Genomic DNA, 25,619 nt, shown 5'->3' with positions numbered 1-25,619 from the left:
CTCCTCTTTGTTGAACAGCGTTTGTCCTAGTTATGACCCTAAAAGAGCCATATGGTCCTTTCAGTTCCAAATAACTGCTTTGGAAGTACTCTCCCTCCCACCTTCACCAGCTGTTCTCTCCCCCCACCCCCCTTTGATGTTTGCCCATCACAGTATTAGGCATCTAGTTTATTCACCAGCCAGAATTGTCCATATCTCAAGTTCAGGGGAGCTATTGAGTTGAGAAATGAGACTAGTAATTGCATGAAAACAGGCTCTGATGTGAGATTTCCAGTCTGTAAGTAGCAAGACTAGTGCATTTGGAAGATGTGTTCCTGAAACCAGCTACAGCTGAGAGAGGGGAGGGGGAAGTGAACTCTGGCTGCTTGCCTTTTCTCAGTCAGAATTGTGTTGAACCCCCAGAAAAGGTTCTGTTTGGGTTAGCTTCTTAAAACAAAGAATGGAAAATCAAAGCATTTGGATAGTGCTCACAGGAAACCTTTAAATACACTAAGGATCTGTATTGCCATAACACTATCCCTCTGAGGATCTTGTAGCACTTTAATAAAGGCTCTTTTTGCCCCTATGAGATAGATAATTGTCTCCATTTTTGCAGACTGGGAAACTGAGGCACAGAGTCAATGCCTTGCCCAAGACCCCAAGGGATGGTGTGGCATAGGTAGGAATGAAACCCAAGTCTAACTCTTGGTTCTGTGCCTTAAACACAATTCCTCTCCTTTCTGCAAACTGTCCCAGCATACACTGAGCAAAGCCAGATTTCTTCAGTGGCTGTCTCTAGTGGCACCCAGAGGGCATAGCTGTGGAGGATACTCAACATTTTTTTTTTTCCAGAGAAAACATAAATACTGTGGTCTTCCCAAATATAATAGGATGAAGCTAGACTATCCCTTGACATTTCTTTATCCGTCACTGCAGCACATCATTTCAATCTTGCTAAGCTTCCTGTTTCCCGCATTCTTCACAGAGCGTTAGCCACTGATAAATATTTGATGAAATGAAAAGAATAGGTTCCTTCCTGCAGCAGTAATGGGAATGGTGTATTTACTGCTCATCACAAACTCCGATTGTTAGACGAGATCTGATGAGTTAAGGAGAGGCTGGTGTGGGCTGGTGGTGTACCACACTCCCGAGATGCACACTCAGGAATCGGTGGAAAAGTGAATGGAATGGAAAAGTGATCACTACGGTGAGGAAGGGCGACCACCTTTTCAAAAGGAAAAAGCAAGACACATGCAGGAGCCTTGCTCCCCTGCTCCTCCTCTTTCTCCCAAGGCCCCACTTCAGCCAGGCTGGAAGCCAGAGCTGGGTTAAGGTACGAGCCACCTAGGGAGCCCGGGTTGCAGTGGGGAGTCCTGGACCCTCCACCCGGGCTGCAGTGGGGAGCCCTGGACCTTCTGCCTGCCCTGGGCGGGGTGTCAGGAAGCAGCTCCTGGCCTGCGCCCCTGCGGGACATCACCTAGGGCAATTGGAGGGTCCAGGTCTCCCCACAGCTGCCTGGGCTCCCTGGGCAATTCTAGCGCTGGGCATTAGTAAGATTCTGGCCTGGCTAGGGGGTGGGACCTCGGGGGAGAAGAGGAACAGGGGGCAGGGCCTCGTAGTGAGGGAGCCCACTTTGCCCCCCACCCCAACTGGTAAGAGGCTGTCACCGCCCCTGAGCCTTGGGCAGGCACAGAGCAGTGCCACAGGGAATCCAGGACAAATGCTCTCCTGGAGTCATTCAACCCAGGACCAGGACTTGAACTCTGCACTTTGGGACAAGTGGCCACCCTACGGAGGGAGTAGAGGAAAGACAAAAACCAGCCTGATGCTGCTCCAGCTGTGTGTAAATAAGTAACAGGCTTATTTGTCTTGGTAATAGGTACTGAAAGGAAATAGCTGCAGGGGGAAACTGGTGGACAGTCAAGTGTAGGCAAAGTGGTTACATAACCTGACTTTGTTATGCCAGGGTTGTAAACATCAAAGAAACTGGCTTATCGTAGCAGCAGCATAGGAGTTGTGTGTGGTTAGGAGTACTTGGTCAGATGAGATCTTTAGCTTCTCTGTTGAGACTCTAATAAAGGATATTAATTAGGGCCAAGGTTACATTTGCTTTTTCTGATATGGAAGTTGGGACAGTAGGTATTACACTAAGCCCGGGTCTACACTGGGTGAATACACTATGGGAATAACATAGCTGAAGTCGACGTACTTAGATCGACTTACCATGGTGTCTTCATGGCACTGGAGTACAGGAGTCAACGGGAGAGCGCATGGGGGTCGATTTATCATGTCTAGTCTAGACGTGATAAATCGATCCCCACTGGATCGATCGCTGCCCGCTGATCTGGTTGGTGGTGAAGACATACCCTAAGACAAGAAACTCATGTGGCATAGTGTGTGCCATCAAATAATCAGCAGATGGTAACTACTGTTCTTCGCTACCGACCTGAGCTGGATTCAAACTAGCAAACAAATAGTGAACAGCTCCATTTCCCAGGAATTGCCAGTCCACTCACAGCACCTAATTCTCAACACTGTGCTCCAGCAAAAGCCTCTTTTTAACCTGCTGTAGCATATTATTCTTCAGGACTGATCAAAAAGGGGGAAAAATCCAAGTAGAACACAGCTTACTTAGGCAATGTCTACACTACAGCTTTTGCAAACACAAGTTGTCGGCATAAAGCCATTGCAGTTAGTGTATCGCTTGTGTGTGCATACTTGGTTGCTTGCATTGGCGCTGCGCATACTCATCGGGAGTGCTTGTGTCAGTGCTGTGCCCCATGGGTAGGTATCCCAACGTGCAACTTACCAGCATCCAGTGCACTCTCTTTCACTGACATCATTTTGGGCTGGTTAGGGAAGGTGCATGACACTCACATCTTTTTAAAAACTCGGGACTGTTCAGAAAGTTACCAGCAGCGACTTTCTTTCACAACTGTCAGATTACTGTTGGTGATATTAAAATGCCAGTAGTGATCCTGGGCCAACCTACTCCTCACTCCCCAGCTCATGAAGCAAGACACCAGGCACCTCAACAGCACCAAGGAAAGATTCAACAACTGGCTCAGCGGGTGCAGAATGATGGTTGAATGCGTTTTTGGTAGATTGAAGGGATGCTGGTGGTGTTCACTCACAAGATTGGATCTCAGTGAGAAAAATATTCCCGTGGTTATAGCTCCTTGCTGTGTCCTGCATGCTATCTGTAGGGGAAAAAGTGGGGGAAGTTGCTGTCATGGTTAAGGGTGGTGGTGGAGCAGCTGTCTGCTGAGTTTGAACAGCCAGCAAAAGGGTCATTAGAAGCACTCAGTGCAATATGGCTCAGGGTGGCTTTGAAAGAGCACGTTAACAGCGAGCCACAGTAATGCTCTGTGATGGACTGTACTCTGCCTCTGCTGTTTTGGGAGCCTGTTAGGAATCGTGTGGTCCTTGGTGTATATCTGAGTATAACACTGTTGATGCACCTATTAATTTAGTGGTGCCTGCTGCACATTTGATTATGACACTGTGATTGTCACTGATCCGATGAGCTGTCACACAGTATGATAACAAGTAAGTGAGTGCTTTCCCTACTGCAGCATATGCTGGGAACTAATAAAGATAAATTATTTTCCTTACAGTAGAAGTTGGAGTAACAAAAACACTTTTTTAAAAAAAAAAGTCTGTGGGCAAGTTAAAAGCAAATACATTAAAAACTTAATAAATTATGGAACAGAGCTTAAGAAGGGGTAATAATTTTCATATCCATTTTTTAGGTACACATACATCAGTTGTGGCTTTCTCAGGTTAGTATATGTGAAGCTGTGACTTTTCGTAATGTCCCTGAGCATGGAGTGATAGGGATAGTGATGCAACCCCTGAGGCCATGTGGAAAGCCCCATTATATCCTGATGCATCTCCCTCTTCTTTTCTGGCTCAGGCTCTTGGGCCTTTCTCCTGTCTCTTTTTTTCCCTTCCCCATAAAGCCTGCAATATTCACCCTCCAGGCCCTCTGCCCACAGTCTGCTGCAGCACTGGCTTGCAGGATCTCACTGAACATATCATCCTGTCTCCTCTTCTTTCTCTGGCTCAGGTGTTCTGCAGATGTTGAGCGGGAGCCCCTCAGGGATGCAACGGCAGTGGCTACCAATGAAACACACAAGTACCATGCTCAGTATAGTTATAACAGAAAGAGAAAGTTAATATTCAGAACTCTTCCCTTTCTCCTCTACAGCCATGCTTATTGACTCTTTTGACTCTGAATTCTTGTGCAGGGACCTGCTTTCAGCACCAGCCATGGTGAGCGTGTCCCGCCCAGGGCAAGGCAAATGAGGAGGGAATTGCTCGGTTGCATGAAACTATTAGCACAGGGCAGTGGCACTGAATGCTGGGACCATTTCCCACAGGCTATGGTGATTTTCATGGATTTCTCACTCCAGAGGGGGTGACAAAGGCACTGAGAGCACAGTGGATGCTGATGTCCCAAAGCCACCTGGGCTCATATGCCGCTAGCCTGTTGACTGCTGAAGTTATCGCTGTTGAGCGTGGGAAAGTGTCCTACCACAGAGGGAGAAATGAGGAAGACACCCCTAGAAACCTTCAGGAGAGGATTGCTGGGTACTTCCATGAACATTTCATTGTGATCTCTCAGGAGTCAAGGTAAATCCCTGTGTACACAAACCTCATGCCTAACACTACAGGCTAACTCTGCTGCTCTTTGTTGTACTGCCACCTCTTCTAGTATGAGTGAATTTATGAAAAGTCGATAGTTCTGCCCTGATAAGTTGGGGGCACCATGAGTACCTTGCTGTAATGGGAAATAAAATAGTACACTTACCCGAGGTTCCTTCCCCTGCATTCGGCTTGCCTGTGCTTGACTGTTGGGACTGACTGGACTACAATGGAGTTTCAAATAGGTCCTGGCTTTTAGCACAGCTGTGCTCCCCCAATTCCATGTTTCCTCTTTCACCCCCTCCTTGTCCTCACTACTCACAGCAGGAGCCTCTGACTCGGGCACTTTGGAGGTATCCGTGGTGGTGGTGTGGGGGGTGGAAGTGAGGTCTTTGCCTAGTTTAGCATGCAGCTCTTTGTAAAAGCAGCAGGTCTGTGGCTCAGCACCGGATCAATGATTGACCTCCCCGGCCTTCTGGTATGCCTGCCGCAGTTCCTTCGTTTTCATGCAGCCCTGCTGCTGTGGTCCCTGATGTACCCTTCTCTGGCATCCCCCTTGCTATCTGCTCATAGATGCCCATGTTTCTACAGCTGGCCCCTAGCTGTGCCTGCACAGCCTCTTCTCCCTACAGGCCCAGGAGATCCAATATCTCCTGTCTGCTCCAGGCCAGAGCATGTCTGGAGCAGATAGCCGGCGAGGTGCGCTGGGCATTTGCACACAACAATGGTGCTCACCAAGCTGGACTATCAGGAAAAGGCATTGAAAACATTCACAGGGTTTTAAAGTGGGGAAGGAAGGCTTCCGGTTTCCATGATCTTGGGGCAGTGGTGTTCACAATTGTGACCAGAGTGGTCAGTGTAGGGCATTTTGGGACAGTTGCTGGAGCACTATTAGGGTCAACATCAGTAGCAGTGTCTATAATTGTGCTGTGTTGAGCTCTGTACGTCAACCATGTTCTCTGTCGCTGTAACAGTGCACTTACATCGGTGGGAGACAAATTTAAGTGTGGTCACATGAACAACTAGGTTGATGCAAGATGGCTTATGTCAACCTAACTTTGTAATGTAGGCCAGGCCAGTGGGGAAATGCTCCCTCCTTCAGTCTAATATCTGTTGTTTTTTTCCTGTGGTCCTTACCGTACCCTTCTACTGCTGATGTAATAAGCGGAGGGGAGGATAAGCGTGGTAATGTGATAATGGAGCTTAAAAAGATTAGGCTCTTGAAACGGAGACCCCTGGATATGCCTCTTCTCCATTGGCCCTGTGGAGTAGGGTAAAACCCTCAAGGTGATTTCTAATAGGGTTCTTGGTGAGTCTATCTGCAGTAGGATGCAGGGATTCTGAGTGTCTCTGTTTTAAGAGCAGAGCTGGTTGAGAATTTCTTGACAGTGTTTTAGCTGGAAAATGCTGATTCATCTAAACAAAACTTGTCACGGAACCACATCTGTTTCAACAGAAATTGCTTTGGGAAGGTTTCTCGGGTCCAGAGAATTTCTGGTCAAAATGAAAGATAGAGAGAGACATTCTATAATAGTCCAGTGGTCAGGACGCTCCCTGAGAGGTGGGAGACTCAGGTTCAAGTCCCTCCTCTGTCTGATTTGAAGCAGGGACTTGAATTTTCCTCTCCTATGTTCTAGGTGAGCTCCCTACCCCTTGGGCTATGGAGTATGTCTCGCTCCAGTTGGAGCTGTTCCACTTTCATATAATGATTAAATATTCATTGGGCCAGAGAGAGAGGGAAACAGTGCTTTAAGGCAGATGTGAGCTCCATAGGAAAGGACTTGGATTTGACCTAGGATCTCAGTGTCATGATCAGCTTGAGACCTTTAAATATACTGACTCCTCAAGCTGGTCTTGTATGAAGAAGACAGTTGAGTTTAATGTGCAGACAAAGCGCTATTATATGTCATGAACTCTCTCCCCCCCCATCATTATTTACAAACTACTGCATTAATGGACTTTAATGCTGTACTGACATTACCACAAGCTATAACGCTTTGCACCATTATTTCACACCGCTGCACCAGTGGGGTGAGGTGTGGTTTGTTACAAGTGTGACAGCCTGCAGTTGAATCAGTAGATTGTGGTTTCTTGCTATGGTTCAGTCAGAACTCTTGATAAGGAGAAAAGCGAATGATGCTCTATCCCATCCAGAGAAGGGTCTATTTATCCATCCCAGATTCTTCTGATCTTGCCAGTTCTTGCTGCATAACAGGTGGTGGCCGGATACCTCCGTCAATCAGGCTGACCAATATTTTCTTCTTGTTTCCTTGTACTCCCCTCTGCCTGTCTGTCCATGTGTTGTCTTGCAAATTCTTTGGGTCCGGCACTGTCGTTCTGTTTTCATCAGACAGTGCCGAGCACAACTCTGTACTCGTTCATAACTAAAGCTCCTGGGCCCCATGGCAATGCAAATCTGTTTGAAGTGTATATAGCGCCCTTCATGCTGAAAAGACCCCCACAGCAATTTACAGAGTGATGTACAAAATCACCTTTGAAATAGATCTGTCCTCCTCTCCAGCAACTGCTTCACACACAGAGTGGAGCTGCACAGGTTTAGGACAAGAAGTGAATAGTGAATTCATTGAAACAGCATAGGGAATTTCGCCTATTGTCTTGGTATCTAAGGGCTGAATTTTGGGTAAGCGGGATGTAATTACATGACAGAGTTCGACTAGGCCACTGTTTATTCCAGCAAAAAATGTCATGGGATCTTGAACAGCTACAAGTGGTGAAGAGCTCAGCATCTCAGTATGAACAATAATGACAATAGCTCCTGGGCTGAATTTAGATACATATAATGAGAGAGAGAGAGAAAACAATAACTAGCAAGGAATCTGTGCATATCTAGTGGAGAATAAACTCTCAGTTAAGTATGTGTGTAAGGACAAGTTTGGTCCCTTTCCGGCAAAGCAGAGCTGAATGAATGTGAAACTCCTTCCACTTACAGAAGAGTTTGCTTTTCAAAACACCAGTCAATACATTCTGGAGGGAATTTTGCTGTTCTGAACATACCTTTTAGGCAAGATTCGGCAACAATGTGCCATCCAGTTTTAAACATAATTTTTAGAGACTAGCTTTGATTTTTTTTGTTGCACACACTGATCTACAGTTGCATTAGAGCAGCCACAGCAGGAGAACGTTTATTTCAATACCGTGTTCTCTGCTTTTGCTTTGACCTGCTAAATTAGATTATAAATGGGGCATGTCACAGCTCATAGACCTCATTCATGTTCATCAATAACAGTGTGCTGAGAGCTATTAGTTGGATTTTTATAGCAGTAAAATATGATGGGACTGGAATGGGTTTTTAAACTATATGTTCAGTTAGCTATAATGTCTTCAACAGCCAGCATGCCAGGTATTCCTTCTTCCTCCTCGTGTTTTAGATGTATCATCCAATGAATCTGATTTCTTCTTATTCTCTCCTCCCATTAACCTATTTATGGGGAGATACCTTTTATGACATTCCTTCAGCATATTAACCAGAGAGTCATTAATTAGCAAACCCTTTCTAACATCTTGAAACAGACGAACTGCAGACTCAGTTCAGTGCTGTGGAGTGTTACCTGCTTTTTGACAGAGCTATGTTCTTTTCCACCAGGATTGTTTATACTACTTAAGGTAGCACATGAAAATAGTAACCCTTACCAACTTGGAAATACTGAATAGGGGTGTGGGAAATTGAGGATGAAGGAAGTTAAAGGGGAGAAATGGCAGGGGGAGAAAAGGAGTTTGTTAAATGACAATCAATCTTAAAGCTTATAAATTCAGTGGCACAGCCACTAGATGGAGACAAGTTTCAGAGGGGTAAAAAGTCTGGATCTGTAAAAAGCAACAAAGAGTCCTGTGGCACCTTCAAGACTAACAGATGTATTGAAGCATAAGCTTTCGTGGGTGAATACCCACTTCGTCAGACGCATGGAAACAATCAGACATTTGGACAGGTTAGTAGACAATAACTACATATGCTAATCAGTATGTTAGACAACCATAGTGGAACCAATTCTATCCATGATTGTCTGTTTGGAGTTCAAATTCAACATGTGGGTGCCAGTCTGAAACAAACCTTTGTCGTTGAATGTTAAGAACGCAGAAATGGAGCCAAGGGCTCCTCAATTTCGTTCCCAGTGCAGGCAAGGCTTAGCAGAGATTCCCCGGCTAGCAGTTGATATAGACTTCTCATTTATAAGGTGTTTTAAGATTATTGGATGCAAGTCACTTGGAGTGCAAAGTAAATTTATTTTATGTTTTTCTTGCAGTATGGTGTTCAGCTGCTTGGTGTGTGAGTGCTGTGTGGAGTTCCAGAGAGAGTGGAGTCCCTGGTGTATGTTTTTTTTTTTTTTTTCCCTTCTCTTTTAAAGGAGGGATTAAGCTGGAAATTGACCTGTGTGGAAGCCTGTTTGTATATCCCTAGTGTGTGGTTGTTCTGTGTAATAAGCACCTTCTGTTTCAGGACTGATTCCATATAACATGAAAATTATGTTCATAGTATACTTTTACATTGTATATACATTTAAATATTCAGTCTCAGAAAAATAATGAAATATATTAATCAAATACACCAGTTAATATATTAATTTCACTTGATTATTTTTGCTTTATCCTGGATTCATGGTTTCTTTCGACACATGTTGGAAAAAATGGTGCTCTTATTCAATGATTTTTTTAGGGTAGAGCAACCCATTTGGAGCAGGCTTTATTTTGTTAGTTTGAGAGAAGTCCGGTTGTTTAAGTCTGATACATAAAATTGTACCTTCAATCTTTCTTTCTTTAGTAAGCAAAAATAGCCAAAGCTAGGAGGATACTAGCTAATAGTGACAAATATCCTCAGGAAATTAACACATGGAAATGTAATGGAAAATATTATCGCTAAGACTTCCTTGCAGAAACTCTGGTGTGTCTAGGGGTGAACTTAAATCACAAAATGTCCTTATGCTCTATGAGGACATATTTGGCTAAAGGTTATATCCAGGCTTTAATCCAAGCATTTAGACCTGAAGTTGAGTTATGTACCTCAAGTTATGTACCTATCACCTTTGTTGGTCTGTTAGCCATTCTGGACACTGACACAGGATCTGGGCCCATGCCATACATACATTTATTTATGTGGAGCTATAAATATGCATGATATGTTACAGAAAATGAAAGGCACATTCCTTGTCCTGAACATCTTATGATCTGAGGGCCTGCTCCTGCCTCTAATGTCCCTGGGAGTTTTGCCCAAATAAGGACTGTGCCCTAAATTAAGACCTAACATGAGGGGAGGATAATAAATATTGGATGTGGAAGATGAGTATTACAACAGACCACATGGTTATTTTGGTCAGTATTGCATGAATCTTTGAGGGCTCTATACTGAGCATTAAGATGGCTCAGATTTAAAGCCTAATTTAAATGCCAACCAGACCAAGCCCAGTGAAATCCATTGGGGTATTTTCTTTATTTCAATGAGCTTCCGACCAGGCCCTTATTTCGTCATTCAGTCTTTCCCTACTGCCATTGAAGACTTGTTCACCGCTGCGTATTCTGGACAACTTCATTCATTATAAAATTAAATGACGCCAACAGTAATCCTTGATGTGATGAATATTACAATTGCATGCAGTATCATGGGGGATTATTGTATTGCTGTGGGTAAGAGGTTATAGTCTAGTGCATGGGTGAGGTTTACCACAGCTCTCCCAGAAACTAAAAATAGTGTGTGAGTATGGAGTGGGGGAAGGTTAATAATTGCAGCCCCATGGCCTCTAAACAGCTCCAGATAAGAACCGCCCCCCTCGGGTTCAGACAGGTACCAGAGGCCAAGGAGAAAAAGAACATCGGCAATAGAAGGCTGAGTTTAACCTGATAGAGGGGCCTTCTTTTTGACTCCTCAAATGGGCACGACCTTTTGTGCCAGGGGAAACCCACCCCTAAAGAAGGGTCAGAAGAATTGGTACCTACCAGGGTCTCCCCAGGAGTGATGGGTGACAACTGGTATGTTTAATGTGCCTTTAGACCAGGGGTGGGTAAACTTTTTGGCCTGAGGGGCACATCAGGGAATGGAAATTGTATGGCGGGCTATGAACCCTCACAAAATTGGTGCTGGTGTGTGGGAGGGGGTGAGGACTCTGGTTGGGGGTGCAGGATCTGGGGTGGGGCTGTGGATGAGGAGTTTGGGGTGTAGGAAGGTGCTCTGGGCTGGGACTGAGAGGTTCAGAGGGGGAACATGGCTGGGGCAGGGGTCCGGGAATGGGTGCAGGTTCCAGCTGGGGATGCAGGCTCTGGAGGAGGGGGCTGGGGATGAGTCATTTGGAGTACAGGAGGATGCTCTAGATTGGGATCAAGGGGTTTGGAGAGCGGGAGGGGGATCAGGGCGGGGGCAGGGAGTTGGGTCATGGGGAGAGGCTCAGGGGTGCAGGCTCTGAGCGACACTTACCTCAAGTGGCTCCTGGAAGCAGCGGCATGTCCCTTCTCCAGCTCCTAGGCATGGAGCGGCCCCCAACCCTCAGAGTAGGGCCATGGTGTGGCTTCCGGGAGCCATCTGGTGCAGCCCCCGACCTGGCGCCCCGGCTGGAGTGCAGGAGAGGGGCTGCGCTGCATGGTGCGGCTCCCTCCCCGGTACCCCGGCTGGAGAGGGGCTGCGCCGCATGGTGTGGCTTCCACCCCGGCTGGAGCTCGCAAGCTGTAGTTTGCCTACCCTACCCTTGCTTTAGACCTCTTTACTGTGTTGTGTTTTCACTGTTTGCTTTTGTCCACAAACAAAGGTACTTTGCTTTGGAAAAGCGGTGTGGTCGCTAGTTACTGCTGACAAAGCTTAGTCATAACCCTGGAAGAGAAAGCAAAGTGCAGGAACTTGGGGGTTAATCAGACCTGCTGAGGTTGCAGGGGAGCTGCAAAGCTAAACACCTCATCAGGAGGGGATGGGACCCTGGTCCCTGCCCAGAGAGAGGTGACAGCTAGAGGCTTGAGACTTTGAGCAGACTACAAAAGGGGGTTAAAGGTGCAGTCACCCTGAAACAGTGACACCTGGTTCTTGGAAAACCCATCATCCAAAGATTTCAAAATGCTTAACATTCATGATCCTTTTGCCAGTGCAGTGTGTTGTATACGTGTTTATGCCAGTTTCAAAGATGAGTCAGCTGAGTCCAATAGAGCCAACCCCTTTGTTTTTGTTGGCGTAGCACATAGGCCAACTCACAGTAGTTCTCTCCATGGTTATTTGAGTCCATGGCAGAGCTGAGACTAGGTTCCAGGGGTCAGAAGTCTTAACTGTTAAATAACACTCTCCTGGTGATGGTGCAATTTCCATCCCTTCTCTGGGAGACTATTCAGTAGTCTACTAGATTTCATTATTAAGATCTTTTTTATGATATTTTAGTGCTAGTCTTTGAAAAGTGTCTGATCAGTACTTTGGAGACTCCTTGACAAATGAGTTTAAGACGTCTTAAAACTTTCTGAACCCTGGAACTTTGCCATACTCTGTTTACCACTGATACTTCCCTGTGCTGTGCTTGACATTGTAAATGTGATCTGTAACCGATCAGCATATTGGAAGTGCAGCAGGAGCCATTCTCAACACTGCGTGGCTCTGCTTATCATATAATTAAGGCTCTTCATTTTCAGTGTTCACTGATTTTTAACTGAAAAATTCCCAGGTTTTACAAAAGCCACTTTTCACTTTTTACTATTTTTTTCCCACCTGAATTTTGGAAGTGCTGGAAATCCCTGGCCCCAGCTCCCTGCTCCAGGGGAGAGAATGGTTTCATAGTGTGGGGTGTCCATGTTCCCAAGCACCCATGTCTCCTTCCACAGCGGGGAGCTGGGTCAAGAATACTGGAACGACTCTCTTGTGCTGCTGAACATACTGTGTTGTTGTTCACCACCACTGCATACACATTACTAGCTTTACAGATAGCATGGACAGTTAGCCGCGTTCAAAGAAAATCAGTCAGTGAACAACTTTTCATGCTAAAGTGGATCAAAAAATGAAAACCTGTATCAAACTATACTTCAGAAGATAAAGAAAGTTTTGAAAGTTTAAAAACAACAAAACCAGAAGTGATATATTTAACTGATTTTTACCACAGAACTACCAAGTTAATTATTTTTGCACTGATTTTTACCTATTTTTTATTTTTTTTTCTAGTCAACACTGAAAGCCTTGGGAAATTTTAAACAAAATAAAAACTGAAAACAAAAGGCCTTAAGTAAAATTTAAAATCAAGTCTAGAACTTCATGCAGTGATCTGACATCTTGTGCAGCATATCTTCCTCTTCAATGCCTTTTTTCCCCTCTCATTCCTAGTACTTGAGGCTTTGTGGAAATAACTGATACATTTTAACCTTTTGGAAATGTTAGTGTGATGATCTTGCCTTGCATTCTGAGGATCTTCAAGAGCAAGTTTATAATAAAGGAATTGATAGTTGATTCTTGTTTCATTGCTTAAAAAGAACACATTACATTTTCATTTCATGGATTTTTTTTGACACCTTTCTAACCGTTAAAATTTTAATTAACCAGCCAGAGTCTCTTAGAGGCAGGTGGCCAGCCAGAACTACCAGTGTTAGATACGTTTATTTCTTATTCAAAAGCCTCTTGCTCGCTACAAATTCTGAAAATTGTAAAAAAAAAACCCCATAAAGATGGTGATGATTGTGCTGGTGAAAATAGCTACAATGGTTGCTGTTAAAATGGCAACATTTGCTTGGTCACACATGTAACCCCCCTTTTCCTCCCTGGGTTACTCGGGAACAGGCAACACTCATCTGATGTTGCTGACATTAAAGAAGATCCTGAGTATGCCAGTAGTGGTGATGGAGAGGTGGGAATCCTCTAGTCACTCCTCTGCTGCAGTCCCTTTACTCCTAAAGGAAGCTAAAATTGGCGGTGCCTCCACCTGGCTGGCCCCTGTACACATTCAATGGTATGCCTTGGGAACCTCCAGGAATGAACCTGTTCTAATAATAATTAATAAGAATAGAAATTGTGGCATGGGTCTAACTCATACCAATTATAACTAAAATACATTCAATATACTTAAATTAGAGCTAACACTCCTTTACTTAACAACTAAAAAATCAGGGTATAACAGTCTAAGATTATATGTCACTATTAATTTAAATCCACAGGGGCAGCTGAATAAAATCAGTTAACAAATATAATTGTAACTTTAGCGCCCTCATGGCCAAGATGGAGTCTGCTCTGCAGGCAGCTCTGGCCAAGAGAAGGCACGCGCAGGAATGCAGCAGAAGAAATCCCTTCCACCCCAGGGGCACCTGTTCCAACCCCACCCGAGTGAACACACCCACCCACCAGAAAATGGATATAGGAAAGGGAAATATCCAAATGGATATAGGAAAGGGAAATATTTTTTTACAGAGGGATGAGAGGAGAAAAACAACAAGGGGAAATATAGGGGAGCAATAGAACAGGGTTGCATTCAGGCCAAGGCCCCACAGGCCCAGTGGTAGCACAGTGGGAAAGGGCAGGCACTGAGCAATGTGTCCACACGCAGAGTTCAGGAGTCCTGGGCAAAGTTCCAGTCCATTGGCGAGTCTTGAGTGTTCCTGGTTGTCTTCGGCACCAGTAAACTTCCCCCAGCAAACCCCTCCGGTGCTCTCTTCTGCCGCCCTCTGCAAAGCCACACGAAGCGACTACCTCTCCACTTAACTAGCTAGCAGCCTCTGTCCTTATTCCCAGTGTAGAGTCACAAGCCCCAGTACTCACAGCCCCATGCAGCTCTGGGCAGCCGTGATATTGGGTCCAGCCCCGGCCTGTCCTTCTCGAGTGATTCCTACCTGGCACAGTGCTGCTCCTGGTTCCTGTCTGGGGTGTCCCAGATTGGCTCCCATGTCCTTCCCAGGCTTCAGGCAGGTTCTCTGCTGCTTTGGTTTGTGAGGGTCTGTGGGCTGCATCCCTTCTCTCTCTGGAGGTCCAGAGCCACCCCTGGAGTTTCCCTCGTTTCTTTCTCTGCTCCCCCTCCGCGCTTAGGAAAAAGATTTAAAGGGGCCATGCTCTCTAAACCCCAAAGGGGTTAAAATAAATAAAATAAATATATGGAGATATACCTATCTCACAGAACTGGAAAGGACCATGGGGTCATTGAGTCCATCCTCCTGCCTTCACTAGCATGACCAACTACTGATTTTTGCCCCAGATCCCTAAGTGACCCCTCAAGGATTGAACTCACAACCCTGGGTTTAGCAGGCCAATGCTTAAACCACTGAGCTATTCTCCCCCCTCCCAATAATATACAGCGATAAATGAAACTTGTGTAACTGGCATTTACACTGCCACCATTTACCCCACCCTGCAGTGCACACTCCTCTGAAATCCATAGTCCTAGACACTTGCATGGGCGCACTGGAAGACCTGCAGCTGGAAACAGTGTGGTGTTGGTTCTGTGTGTCAGTCCAGCCAAGGCAACAAGTTGCACAACCCCTCTGATAGTTGGAGCTGGTCCCACCAAATGCCAGCAGCTCTGGGCCCTGGTTCAGTGGCAAGATCGCTCTGCCTCTCCTCAGACTCCGTCTCTCTGCTGTACTTCCCTTGCAAGTACAGTAACTCCTCATTTAAAGTCATCCCGGTTAACATTGTTTCATTGTTACGTTGCTGATCGATTAGGGAACATGCTCGTTTAAAGTTGTGCAATGCTCCCTTCTATGGCCGCTTTGTCCACTGCTTGCAGGAAGTGCAGCCCGTTGCAGCTAGCTGATGGGGGCTTGGAAAGAGGGTGGACCGTCAGCCCCCCGCATTAGCTCCCCTAAGTTCCCTGTGCTGCAGTCACCCAGTAGGCTACCAATTGCTGGCAGTTCAGCTGTCCCTACCCCACTGCCTTGTGCTGCTCCTGCCCTCTGCCTTGGAGCTGCTCCCAGAAATTCCTGCTTGCTGTGCAGGGGAAGTGGGGGGGGGGGCTAATGTCAGGGTGTCCCCCTCCCCCCTGCTCCTGCACCCCGCTTACTCCTTCTCCATATAGAGCAGGGAGGGAACACAGATGGAGAGAGACAGAGAGAGCTTGGTAGCTGCTGTCTCAACTTCCTGGTCCACTTAAAAAGACAATGCACTTAAGAGTGGGTCAGCTTACTTAACGGGACAGTGTGCATCTCTCTTCTCCCACACACAAGGTGTGTCTGTCTCTCTGCTATGCTGTCTCCCCTCCCTTGTGTTCATGCTGCCTTGTGTGAGAGGCTACATTAACAACAATGTGTTAACCCTTGAGGGCTTAGCCGAGTGCTAGTTCATCATTTAGCAGCAAGGCATTCCCTGGGAAATAACCCACCCTCTAACTTCACCACCTCAACAAAGCTTCACAATCATCATAGCTGTGAACGGTATTAAATTGTTTGTTTAAAATGTATAGTGTGTGTATATTTATATAATATATAGTGTTTTGTCTGGTGAAAAAAATTTCCCTGGAACATAACCCCCTGCCCCATTTACATTAGTTCTTATGGGGAAATTGGATTTGCTTAACATCATTTCACTTAAAATTGCATTTTTCAGGAACAGAACTACAACGTTAAGTGAGGAGTTACTGTACTTTCCCAAACAGTGGGGGTTACTCTTAGTTCCCTCACTGCAGCCCCACCTCAGTCAGCTCTAGGCACAGCAACTGTCTCTGCTCTGACCTCAGTGAAGCCACCAACAGCCTCTGAGGCTCCCTCAATCAAAGCCCCTGCAGGCTCTCAGCAGCAGCTTCTGGCTTCCTAGCAGCAGCTCCTGGTATGGACAGAGCTCCACAGCAGCAATCTCTTTCCTTTTCCCAGAAATGGAGTCCACTACCTGCTCTCCCTACATGAGAAAGTCTCGCCCTCTTTCCCCAAGGCATAGGAGTTGTGGTCTCCAAGGCTAGATTGCAGCACACAGGATCTTCCCCTGGAACACTCCCAATAAAGTTCAGAGGCCCTTCTAGTAAAGGTGCCTACACACAGATACCAAGTTAGTTCCTGTTGTAAGGAAAGGGGGAAACTGAATTTCTCAGATGGCACTATATGGTTATTCTTGGCAAATGCTGGCATTTCAATATACCCTGTCCAAAAGTATTTTTAAAAATAATCGTTCTTGGTCAGCAAGAAACTCTTGATTTAAAAGCTAAACCAAAATGAAAAGATCTGTTTCAAAATGCAGTACTCTGAAATAATTTACGAGGGGGAGAGCGATCTCATCTGTTATAATTTAACAGGAAGGATTTAATTAAAATGGTCACTGTGGTATCTAAGCACCCAGCAGTGTTTACAGTTTAGCATATCCAGTGATTTTTGGAAGCTTTTACAGTATCGGGGGAGGGCGTTTGGGATATAAAAAGGTTTTCAGAGCCACAGAGCAAATAAAAATAAAATAAAGTGCTTTCCTTCAGCCCCTCTGGTGGCATTGCAGGGTGGTTAATGCTATGATATGAAAGTATGTATTGATGGTGTCACAGTAGAACAGGCTGGTTAAAACGTCAATCAACCGAAAGCTAACCCTCAAAGGTGGAATACTCACTCAGCATATCATGATACGTAGCTCACTGGTTTTTAAAACAGAGTAGAAGAATTTGCAGTGCAGGTGTGGGGGTTGTCTTCCTAGTTCAGGCACTGATTTGATGTGTGAGTTTGCCCAAGGTATTAATTACTTGTATAATATGTATTACCATAACAATTGGGAGCCCTAGTCATGGACCAAGACCCCTTTGTGCCAGGTGCTGTAAAAGGACAGATCAGAAAGACCGTTCCTGCCCAAGTAGCTCACAATCGAAGTATGACAAGAGACAACAGATGGCTACAGATGCTATAATGGGGGAGGACAAGGAAACAATGAGACAATACTGGTCTGCGTGGTAGGCAGTGGGCTGCTGGTTCCTGAGAGAGCTGTTGACAAGTTGTTGTAGTCTCAGTGACAAAAGAGAGCCCTGGGGAGGGAGCTGAAGGCAGATGATGAGATTGTTTTGTGGGTGTTTACAGGGGGCACCTTCCAAATGTATGGGGGCAACCTGAGAGAAAACACAAAGGTGTTGGTTTGAAACTGTAGCAAGTGTGCAGTAGGGAGAGGACATGTAGGGTGGGGATAGGCTGTGGAGGGCCTCGAAAGTGAAGACAAGCAACTTGCTTAGGTAGAGCGGGGCATCCACTGGAAGGATGGAAAGAGAGGGATGATATGGTCAAAATGGCGGGCTAAGAGAATGATCTCTGCAGCGGTATTCTGAATGGGTTGAAATGGAGCAAGGTTGCATTTGTCAAGGCTGGGAAAAGGACACCACAGTAATTGAGATGATGAAAGCCTGGATGCAAGTTTTAGCTGAGGGGATGGATATGAAAAGCCTTGTCTTACAGATGTTAGGCAGAAAGAATCTGCGAGATTTAACTTCTCCTTGCCTCGGTTTCCCAATTTTTATATTGGGGAATAATATTTCCAGATCTTAAGCGGGTGTTGATAAATGTAGTATTGTGAGGTGATGCAGGGTCCACAGATGGAAGGAGCTATAGGAGTGCCAAGTATGGTATTATTTTACAATAAGCACTCTGTGGTACAGATCATCTTTAGGAATTGCAGGGTTGACGTCAGCTTTGAAAGGTTTTGTCCTGCAGCTCAAAGATGGAGAAGTTCTTTAGAAGTGAAGATTTGATAACTTTTGTCCAGAACTGTAGGCACTCTGAAAGCCAATGTCTCCAATTCCTTTTTGTTGAAATGCCACTAAGATTAGGCACTAGACAGTAGATAATAAATTGCAAGTGTGGTGGGATATTTAATACAGAAAAAGAAGAAATGTGCTTCTGTAGTTCGATAATATGTTAACTCTGCTCTTCACCTTTTCAATATTCTTGCCTCAAAATCATTTTTCTTTATGTTAAACAAGCAAGCAATTTTTCTTTGTGGGGGGAGGGATAGCTCAGTGGTTTGAGCATTAGCCTGCTAAACCCAGGGTTTGTGAGCTCAATCCTTGAGGGGTCCATTTGGGGACTGGTCCTGCTTTGAGCTCAGATGATCTCCTGAGGTCCCTTCCAACCTTAGTAATCTATGATCATCCTCTGAACTGTGGTGAACTCTGCCAGTGTGCTCCACAAAGAGACTATTGCATGTACCTGCTTTATCCATTTGTTTCTTTAGAGCATGCACTTTAATCAAACTGGCTATCATATTATGGGCATGATTCGTGTCACTAGAAGCAAAGAGATCATCTTATGGTTGGAGTAAGGATCTAGGAGTTGAGCCTCTTGAATTCTAGTCCTGGCTCACTACCACTATGATCTTCAGCAAGGTACTTTTCTGAGCCTCATCTTACCCATTTGGTAAAATGGATCTAAGAACACACATCTCTTGTGGATTTTGTAACTCGGAACTGATGTGAATAGAGCAGTGTGGGACCAAAGGACTATCTCTTATTAAAAGGATTACCCGCAAATTAAAAGAATACACACTGCACATCAAATACAGCATTCATGTGAATTATTTGTATCCACTCTACAGAATTCCCAGTGTTCAAGGTGTTAGGATGTGCTCATCTTCTCTGTTCCCCTTATTGGAATTCTGCAGCATACATTCATTGCTAATGAACTTGGCTGATTCAGTTCAAGATCTTGCTACTTGTATATAAAGCCTTTAATAGTCTAGCCTCGAAGTGTATACTATACTGGGTAAAAACTACAGAGGGAGGGGGGTGCTACATATGCAGAATGTGATCGCCCAAATTGAAATCTGGTCAGGACAAAGGGCTTGAGGAAAGAGCCATGCAATTTCTAATGACTGTAAGTGGTCATGACCTCTGTTTCTATATGTCCTTTGAAAGACTTCCCACAATAACACTAGTAGCCCTGTTTATCTGAAACAAATCCCCGTCTTCGTTTACTTGCTGCATGTACCAGCCTCTCTTTATAAAGTGTCCAAAATGTTCATGTTGCCAAACTAACAGTACCTACCAGGTTTCATTTGTAAGACTCCGCAAAGTGGATCTATGCTCTTTTTTGACAACAGGAGGGTCTAAAGTTGCACGAGTAATTATTAACCAGCTAGCATGATCTCTTCATCCTCACATTTTAACGTTCAAGTCAAAAAAGCATGTTTAGAAAACCCCAAACTTCTCACTAGAGTTACTGCTAAAATGTCAAAGCTGACAAACTTGTTAGCTGGAAAATTTTGGTAGAATACACAAATATGCAAATTTCATATACTTTCAAACTATATTTATAATGGTACTGTTCATGTTCTTGTAATTACATTTGTACAACTAGATACAATTGTTACTCATGTATCAACCAGTAATCAGAATGACGTGATTTTAAAGTCTAATATTTGGTGAGAGTCTGTCAGGGCTGAAACCATTGCTTCATACTGTTGTAAAATATTAGTGCTGTCTGTGATTATTCAAACTTAGAATTGTAAAAGTGTCGCAGTCATGCTGGAGTCGATGAGATTTTTTTTTTCATATTGTTCCTAAGGTTAAATTAATCAAATTCTGGAAGATAGCCAGAATAATTTCCATTCTCTGGATGCATCAGTGATGCCACAGTTTTTTGTTAGGCTTGTAAAGCTCTGTTCCTCTGAAACAGCTCGCAAGACAGACATAAAATTTATAGAAAGAAGTATGCCAAACAGGTATTTGATTTGGTTTTCAAATCATCAGCTAAGCAAATATATGTAGGAAGAACAATCAGTCACAGAGGGTTGGACCTAAATAGCCACTAGAGACCCCCCCACAAATTATGGTACCTGCATATAAATACAATGTAAATAAACTACCCTGAAATGTCCTGCTTGGCTTGCTTGTTGAAGTAGCAGTCATCCTATTCCTGAACATTAAACAAGGTTATCCCAAAGTGATTGCCTTTTTATGTAAAGATCACTTTCCTTGTATCAATGTTGGTGTGAGATAAATAAGGATAGTTTGGGAAACCTTGATTTCTACTACTTAACATGCTTAGGAAGTTTCTATTACTGGTAATGCCATTTCAAATCCTGCAAGCTGAGAGGCAGAGGAACCAGGAAACAAGCATCTCAGGACTTTAGGCATATTTTAAACTTCCTTTCTGGAGGTAGAATATTGATAAATGTAAATATGTTGCTTTGGAAAACCTATCCAGTAATTTAGTGAACTGGACTCGATGGGAGTAGTAGGTTGTTAAGTATTGGATAAAAAAGGAAATGATGGAATTTAATAAGACTGGGACTTTTTAGCTTGGAAAAGAGACGACATGATTGAGGTCTATAAAATCATGACGGGTTTGGAGAAAGTAGATAAGGAAGTGTTGTTTACTCCTTCTCATAACACAAGGACACCCAATGAAATTAATAGGCAGCAAGTTGAAAACAAACAAAAGGAAGTATTTTTTCACACAACACACAGTCTGTGGAACTCTTTGCCAGAGGATGTTGTGAAAGCCAAGAGCAGAACAGGGTTTAAAAAGAACTAGGTACGTTCATGGATGATAGGCCCATCAATGGCCATATATGTTTGCCAGAAGCTGGGAACGAATGGGTGACAGGGGATGGATCACTTGATGATTATCTGTTCTGTTCGTTCCCTCTTGGGCACCTGGCATTGACCACTGTCGGAAGACAAGATACTAGATGGACTTTTGGTCTGACCCTGTATGGCTGTTCTTGCCTTGAAGACTAGTGAGGTTTTTCTGAGTACAAGTCACCTCTTAAAATGAAGAGGAGATGGGTTTAATAGGGCAGCAGTTCTTAACCAGGGGTCCAGGGCCCCCTGAGGGTTGCAAGCAGGTTTCAGGGGATCCGCCAAGCAGGGCTGGCATTAGACTCACTTGGGCCCAGGACAAAAAGTTTGAGCCCCGCCACTTGGGGCTGAAGCTGTAGCCTGAGCAACTTAGCTTTGTGGAGCCCCCGTGGCATGAGGCCCTGGGCAATTGCCCTGCTTGCTACCGGCTAACGCTGGCCCTGGCTTTTATATGCACAAACACCATTGTTGTGGCACAGGTGGGGTATGGAGTTTTTATAGCATGTTAGGGGTGGGAGGTTCAGAAAAAAAGGTTGAGAACTCCTGTGATAGGGGAGGCAGGGAAAATCCAGTGTGTGCAAAATATAGACACAAACACCTCTTGGGCACAAATGAATTTTGGTGGTAAGGAAAGTAGAAGTCGGGCGCATTGTGTTAATTCACACCGCTCTAGTGCTGGTCATTTGAGAATCCGAACCCCACTTCGACGAAAGAGGGAATTATTGAGCTCATTATGTAGAAACTGAGGCAGAGGGAAATTAGGGAACTTGCCCAAGTAATGATTTGAATCAGTGTCAGAGTTGGGAGCTCCTAACTCCCATTTTCCTGTGCTAAAAGCAGTCAGTGCCTCTATAAACATAGTGACAACCCCCCGAGTAGTGTAACAGAATATCTCATTCTTAACTAATTCAATCTCTTATTTGTCTTCATCCAAGAAAACAAATCCTTTTCTTCTCCCTCACTTCCATTCCTCCACCCCAGCTGGGCTAGGCAGATCTTCAATACCAAAGTGGTTTATCATGCGACACCTTACCGTGGAAACGTTTCCTTCTCACATTGGTTTTAATTGTTACTTTGATATATGCGGTGTGTACAGAAGGGCATTAAGTAGGAGCGGATGTGCATGGCAAATGCAAGGTCTCATTTATATATTCAGCACGAAATCCTGGATTTATCAAAGCCAATGGGGTAAACTCTCAATTGATTTCAATGGGGCTGTAGCATGTTGGCTAAACTTTAGCACTTTCCCCTTCCTAGGGGTTCACATCAGCCTCCGGATTTACCCGTGCAAAGCCAAATGGTGCAGATTTATGTTGGTTGCTATGTGCTATAGGATGCACAGCACTTTGTTCAGTGCACTCATAGCAAGGCTGGAGGCGTGGGATGTTGTATAAGATCTCAGCACAGCAATTTAGCCACGTGACTTTAATTGCAATTAATGTTTGTAGAAGTTGCATCTGAAAAGCCCTCAGCCTCGCTAACTTTACCCTGATGCTGATAATTTTAGACATGTCAAATATTAGGATGGGATTTTGAAAGGGATCTAGGGCAATTAAGCACCCAAATGCCATTGATATTGATTTATCACCCAACTCCCTTAGGCTTTCTTGAGAAGCCAAGCCTTACCTCTGTGTCAAGACCCAGGAATGTCTAGTGGAAAACATTATTGCAAGCAAAGGGAGTGATTAAATTATTCCAGCCCTTGTACTTTCTGCACCCAGTTTGTGCTGTGGAGCATAAAGCAAAAAGCCTTGTCACCAAATTAGAATCCAGGCTTGTGCATGATGAATTATAATAAAAATACTGTTACATAAGTGACACTAACCTTTAAGATAAAAAGGAGAGAGAAGTGGTAGAATCTCATGGGATACCAAAATGCATACTCAGTTATTTGTGGTGGTTACATTGTTTGCTGTAATTAAAAAGCAAAGTCACAGTTCACAGGTGAAAAGAATATTTTGAAAACCAGTTAATAGTGTGTTCAGAGTTTAGAAAGGAATTATGGTAGCTGAGCCTGCCCATAAATTTTGGTATCCTGTCTTGTTAATTCTGGAGAGAGAGGACTAATTTGAATGTTCTCCTTTGTTAATTTACATCAGGTTTTGTTCCAAGTTAACTGAAAGGCATTTGAAGCAGAAGCATCTGTGCCCACAGAACTGTTAATGCTATGGAATATATCCAGTGAGGAACACACAGAAATTATATTAGTTACGGACAGAGCAGCTTTCTAATGCTGCTTCCTAAATGAACATCTTTGGGACGTTCCAGTCTATTAGAATGGAACACCAAGTAGCTGGTTTTAAGATAATAAGCAAAACTGAATATTAATATAAAACTTTGTCCTCTAAGTCAAATGTTGCCTATTTCTCTCCACGAAATCATTTGCAAAATACTCTATATAAGGGTGGAAAAACGAATGATGCCAGTGGGAACTTTGGATTTACAGGCACATGTATCTGAGTGCTTTGGACATGGAAAGGCCTACCGCAGGGGTAGTCAATAGGTAGACCGGGGCCCAAATCTGGACTGCCAGATGCTTTTGAACTGACTACAAAAATCTTTGTATTTACTTATTATTATCAATATTGTTGTTTTTTGTATTTTTTCTAGAGCTTGACTATACCAAGAAATTTTGACTTTGACAAAAAATAGATTACCCCTTGCCTACAGACATAGGGTAGTATTGAGGTAGAGCTCTTCTTTGAGCATCTATGACATGGTGCATGGGTCATGTAGACACAACAATAATTGGCTAACTACGTACACAGCACCAACGGAAGTCGAATTCACAGCAGTTGCCTTGACCTTGTGAGAAGGGGAAGCCCATCTAGTAAAGATACTTTGAGATCAGCTACAACATCGCTGGTTCATTCACCTGCACGTCCACCAGTGTTATATACGCCATCGTGTGCCAGCAATGCCCCTCTGCTATGTACATCAGCCAAACTGGACAGTCCCTACGTAAAAGGATAAATGGACACAAGTCAGATATTAGGAATGGCAATATACACAAACCTGTAGGAGAACACTTCAATCTTCCTGGCCACACAGTAGCAGATGTAAAGGTAGCCATTTTACAGCAAAAAAACTTCAGGACCAGACTTCAAAGAGAAACTGCTGAACTTCAGTTCATTTGCAAATTTGACACCATCAGCTCAGGATTAAACAAAGACTGTGAATGGCTTGCCAACTACAAAACCAGTTTCTCCTCCCTTGGTGTTCACACCTCAACTGCTAGAAGAGGGCCTCACCCTCTCTGATTGAACTAACCTCCATATCTCCAGACTGATTCTTGTCTGCATATTTATACCTGCCTTTGGAAACTTTCATTACATGCGTCTGACAAAGTGGGTATTCATCCGTGAAAGCTTATGCACCAATACATCTGTTAGTCTTTAAGGTGCCACAGGACTCATTCTTGCTTTTTGAGATTATGTAGTATTTCCAAAGGAAGACCATAAAGCACTTGACAACTGTAGTGAATAAAGACTTTCAGGCACCCCTGAGAGACGAGTATTGTCCCCGTTTTACACATGGGGAAATTGTGTCCCAGAATAATAGTGTCTTCCCCCATACAGGATGCCGGTGGCAAATCTGGGAGTAGAACCCAGGTCTCCTTGATTCTGAGACCTGTGCTTTAGCCACAAGGCCATTCCTCTTTTTCTCTGCATCAGCAGAGTGAGCATGTGTGAAGTATTTCAGCCAGCAGAGGTTAGATTTTCATTCATTGCAAACATCTCTGCACTGCTGGGGGATTCATTCTCTGTGCATCAAAAAAGAACTCAAACTAGACTTCATCTACAGAGAATTCTTGCACTGATTTAACTAAATCAGTAGAAAAGCTAATTTTACTTAAATTGTTGCAATCATCACATGTGGAAATAATTATGCCAAGCTAAAGATATTGATACTGGCATAGACATTTAAATTTACCAAGATTAGTTATATCAGAATAAAGGTGTTTATACCAGCACAGCTGCATCCACACTAGTGAACTAAATCTGCTTTTCTATCAGTTTTTTTAAATTGGTACAGAAACTATGTATAGACAAAGTGTGAGACTTTATCAGTTCTGAGCATTGGAATTCTTGCAGTGTAGGCCCCTGTTAATGTTAATTTCCTTTGTCTCCACAGTGGGAGCGCCTCTGGTTCCTAATCCTCACCTTCACTTTCTTCCTGACGCTGGTCTGGTTTTATTTCTGGTGGGAAGTTCACAATGACTACAATGAAATCAACTGGTAAGTAGAGCATTTCTGTTGGGGGCAACACATGCAGATTTGTATGTTCCTAAAGTGAACCAGGTCTCTACTGTGTGTTGGGGTTTTTTGTTTTTGTTAAGGAACTGCTTATAACATTCATGATACGTTTGGGTTCCTTTGGAATCAGTAACTGTAGTAAATGAGTGGTGGGGTCTGTATTAAGTGAGACTGTCTTTTGGCTATCTACATCAGTGGTTCTCAAACGTATTTGATCAGACCTCACTTCTTGGGCAGCAAGTTGAAAACAAATTAAAGGAAGTTTTTCTTTACACAGCGCACAGTCAACCTGTGGAACTCCTTGCCTGAGGAGGTTGTG

General features: G+C 44.1%; 1 protein-coding gene across 2 annotated transcripts in view; it reads left to right on the top strand.

The window, feature by feature from the left end:
• Positions 1-25,619, top strand: part of GDPD5 (glycerophosphodiester phosphodiesterase domain containing 5) — a 347,993-nt gene that overhangs the window by 210,156 nt on the left and 112,218 nt on the right. Inside the window, exons 1-2 of one of the 2 annotated variants that reach the window (XM_050930546.1) lie at positions 8,168-8,573; positions 25,179-25,282. Coding sequence is in view for 1 of the 2 variants with exons in the window: in XM_050930540.1 (XP_050786497.1) it covers positions 25,179-25,282 (104 nt within the window). In the remaining variant the exon portion in view is untranslated. Of the gene's footprint in view, positions 1-8,167; positions 8,574-25,178; positions 25,283-25,619 lie in introns of those variants that run through there. The other variant, XM_050930540.1, reaches the window with a different exon arrangement.

Source organism: Gopherus flavomarginatus, chromosome 1, assembly GCF_025201925.1.
Source record: "Gopherus flavomarginatus isolate rGopFla2 chromosome 1, rGopFla2.mat.asm, whole genome shotgun sequence".
Lineage (NCBI taxonomy): Eukaryota > Metazoa > Chordata > Testudines > Testudinidae > Gopherus > Gopherus flavomarginatus.
The sequence above is the reverse complement of the archived record's forward strand: the minus strand, read 5'-3'. Positions and strand labels throughout refer to the sequence as shown.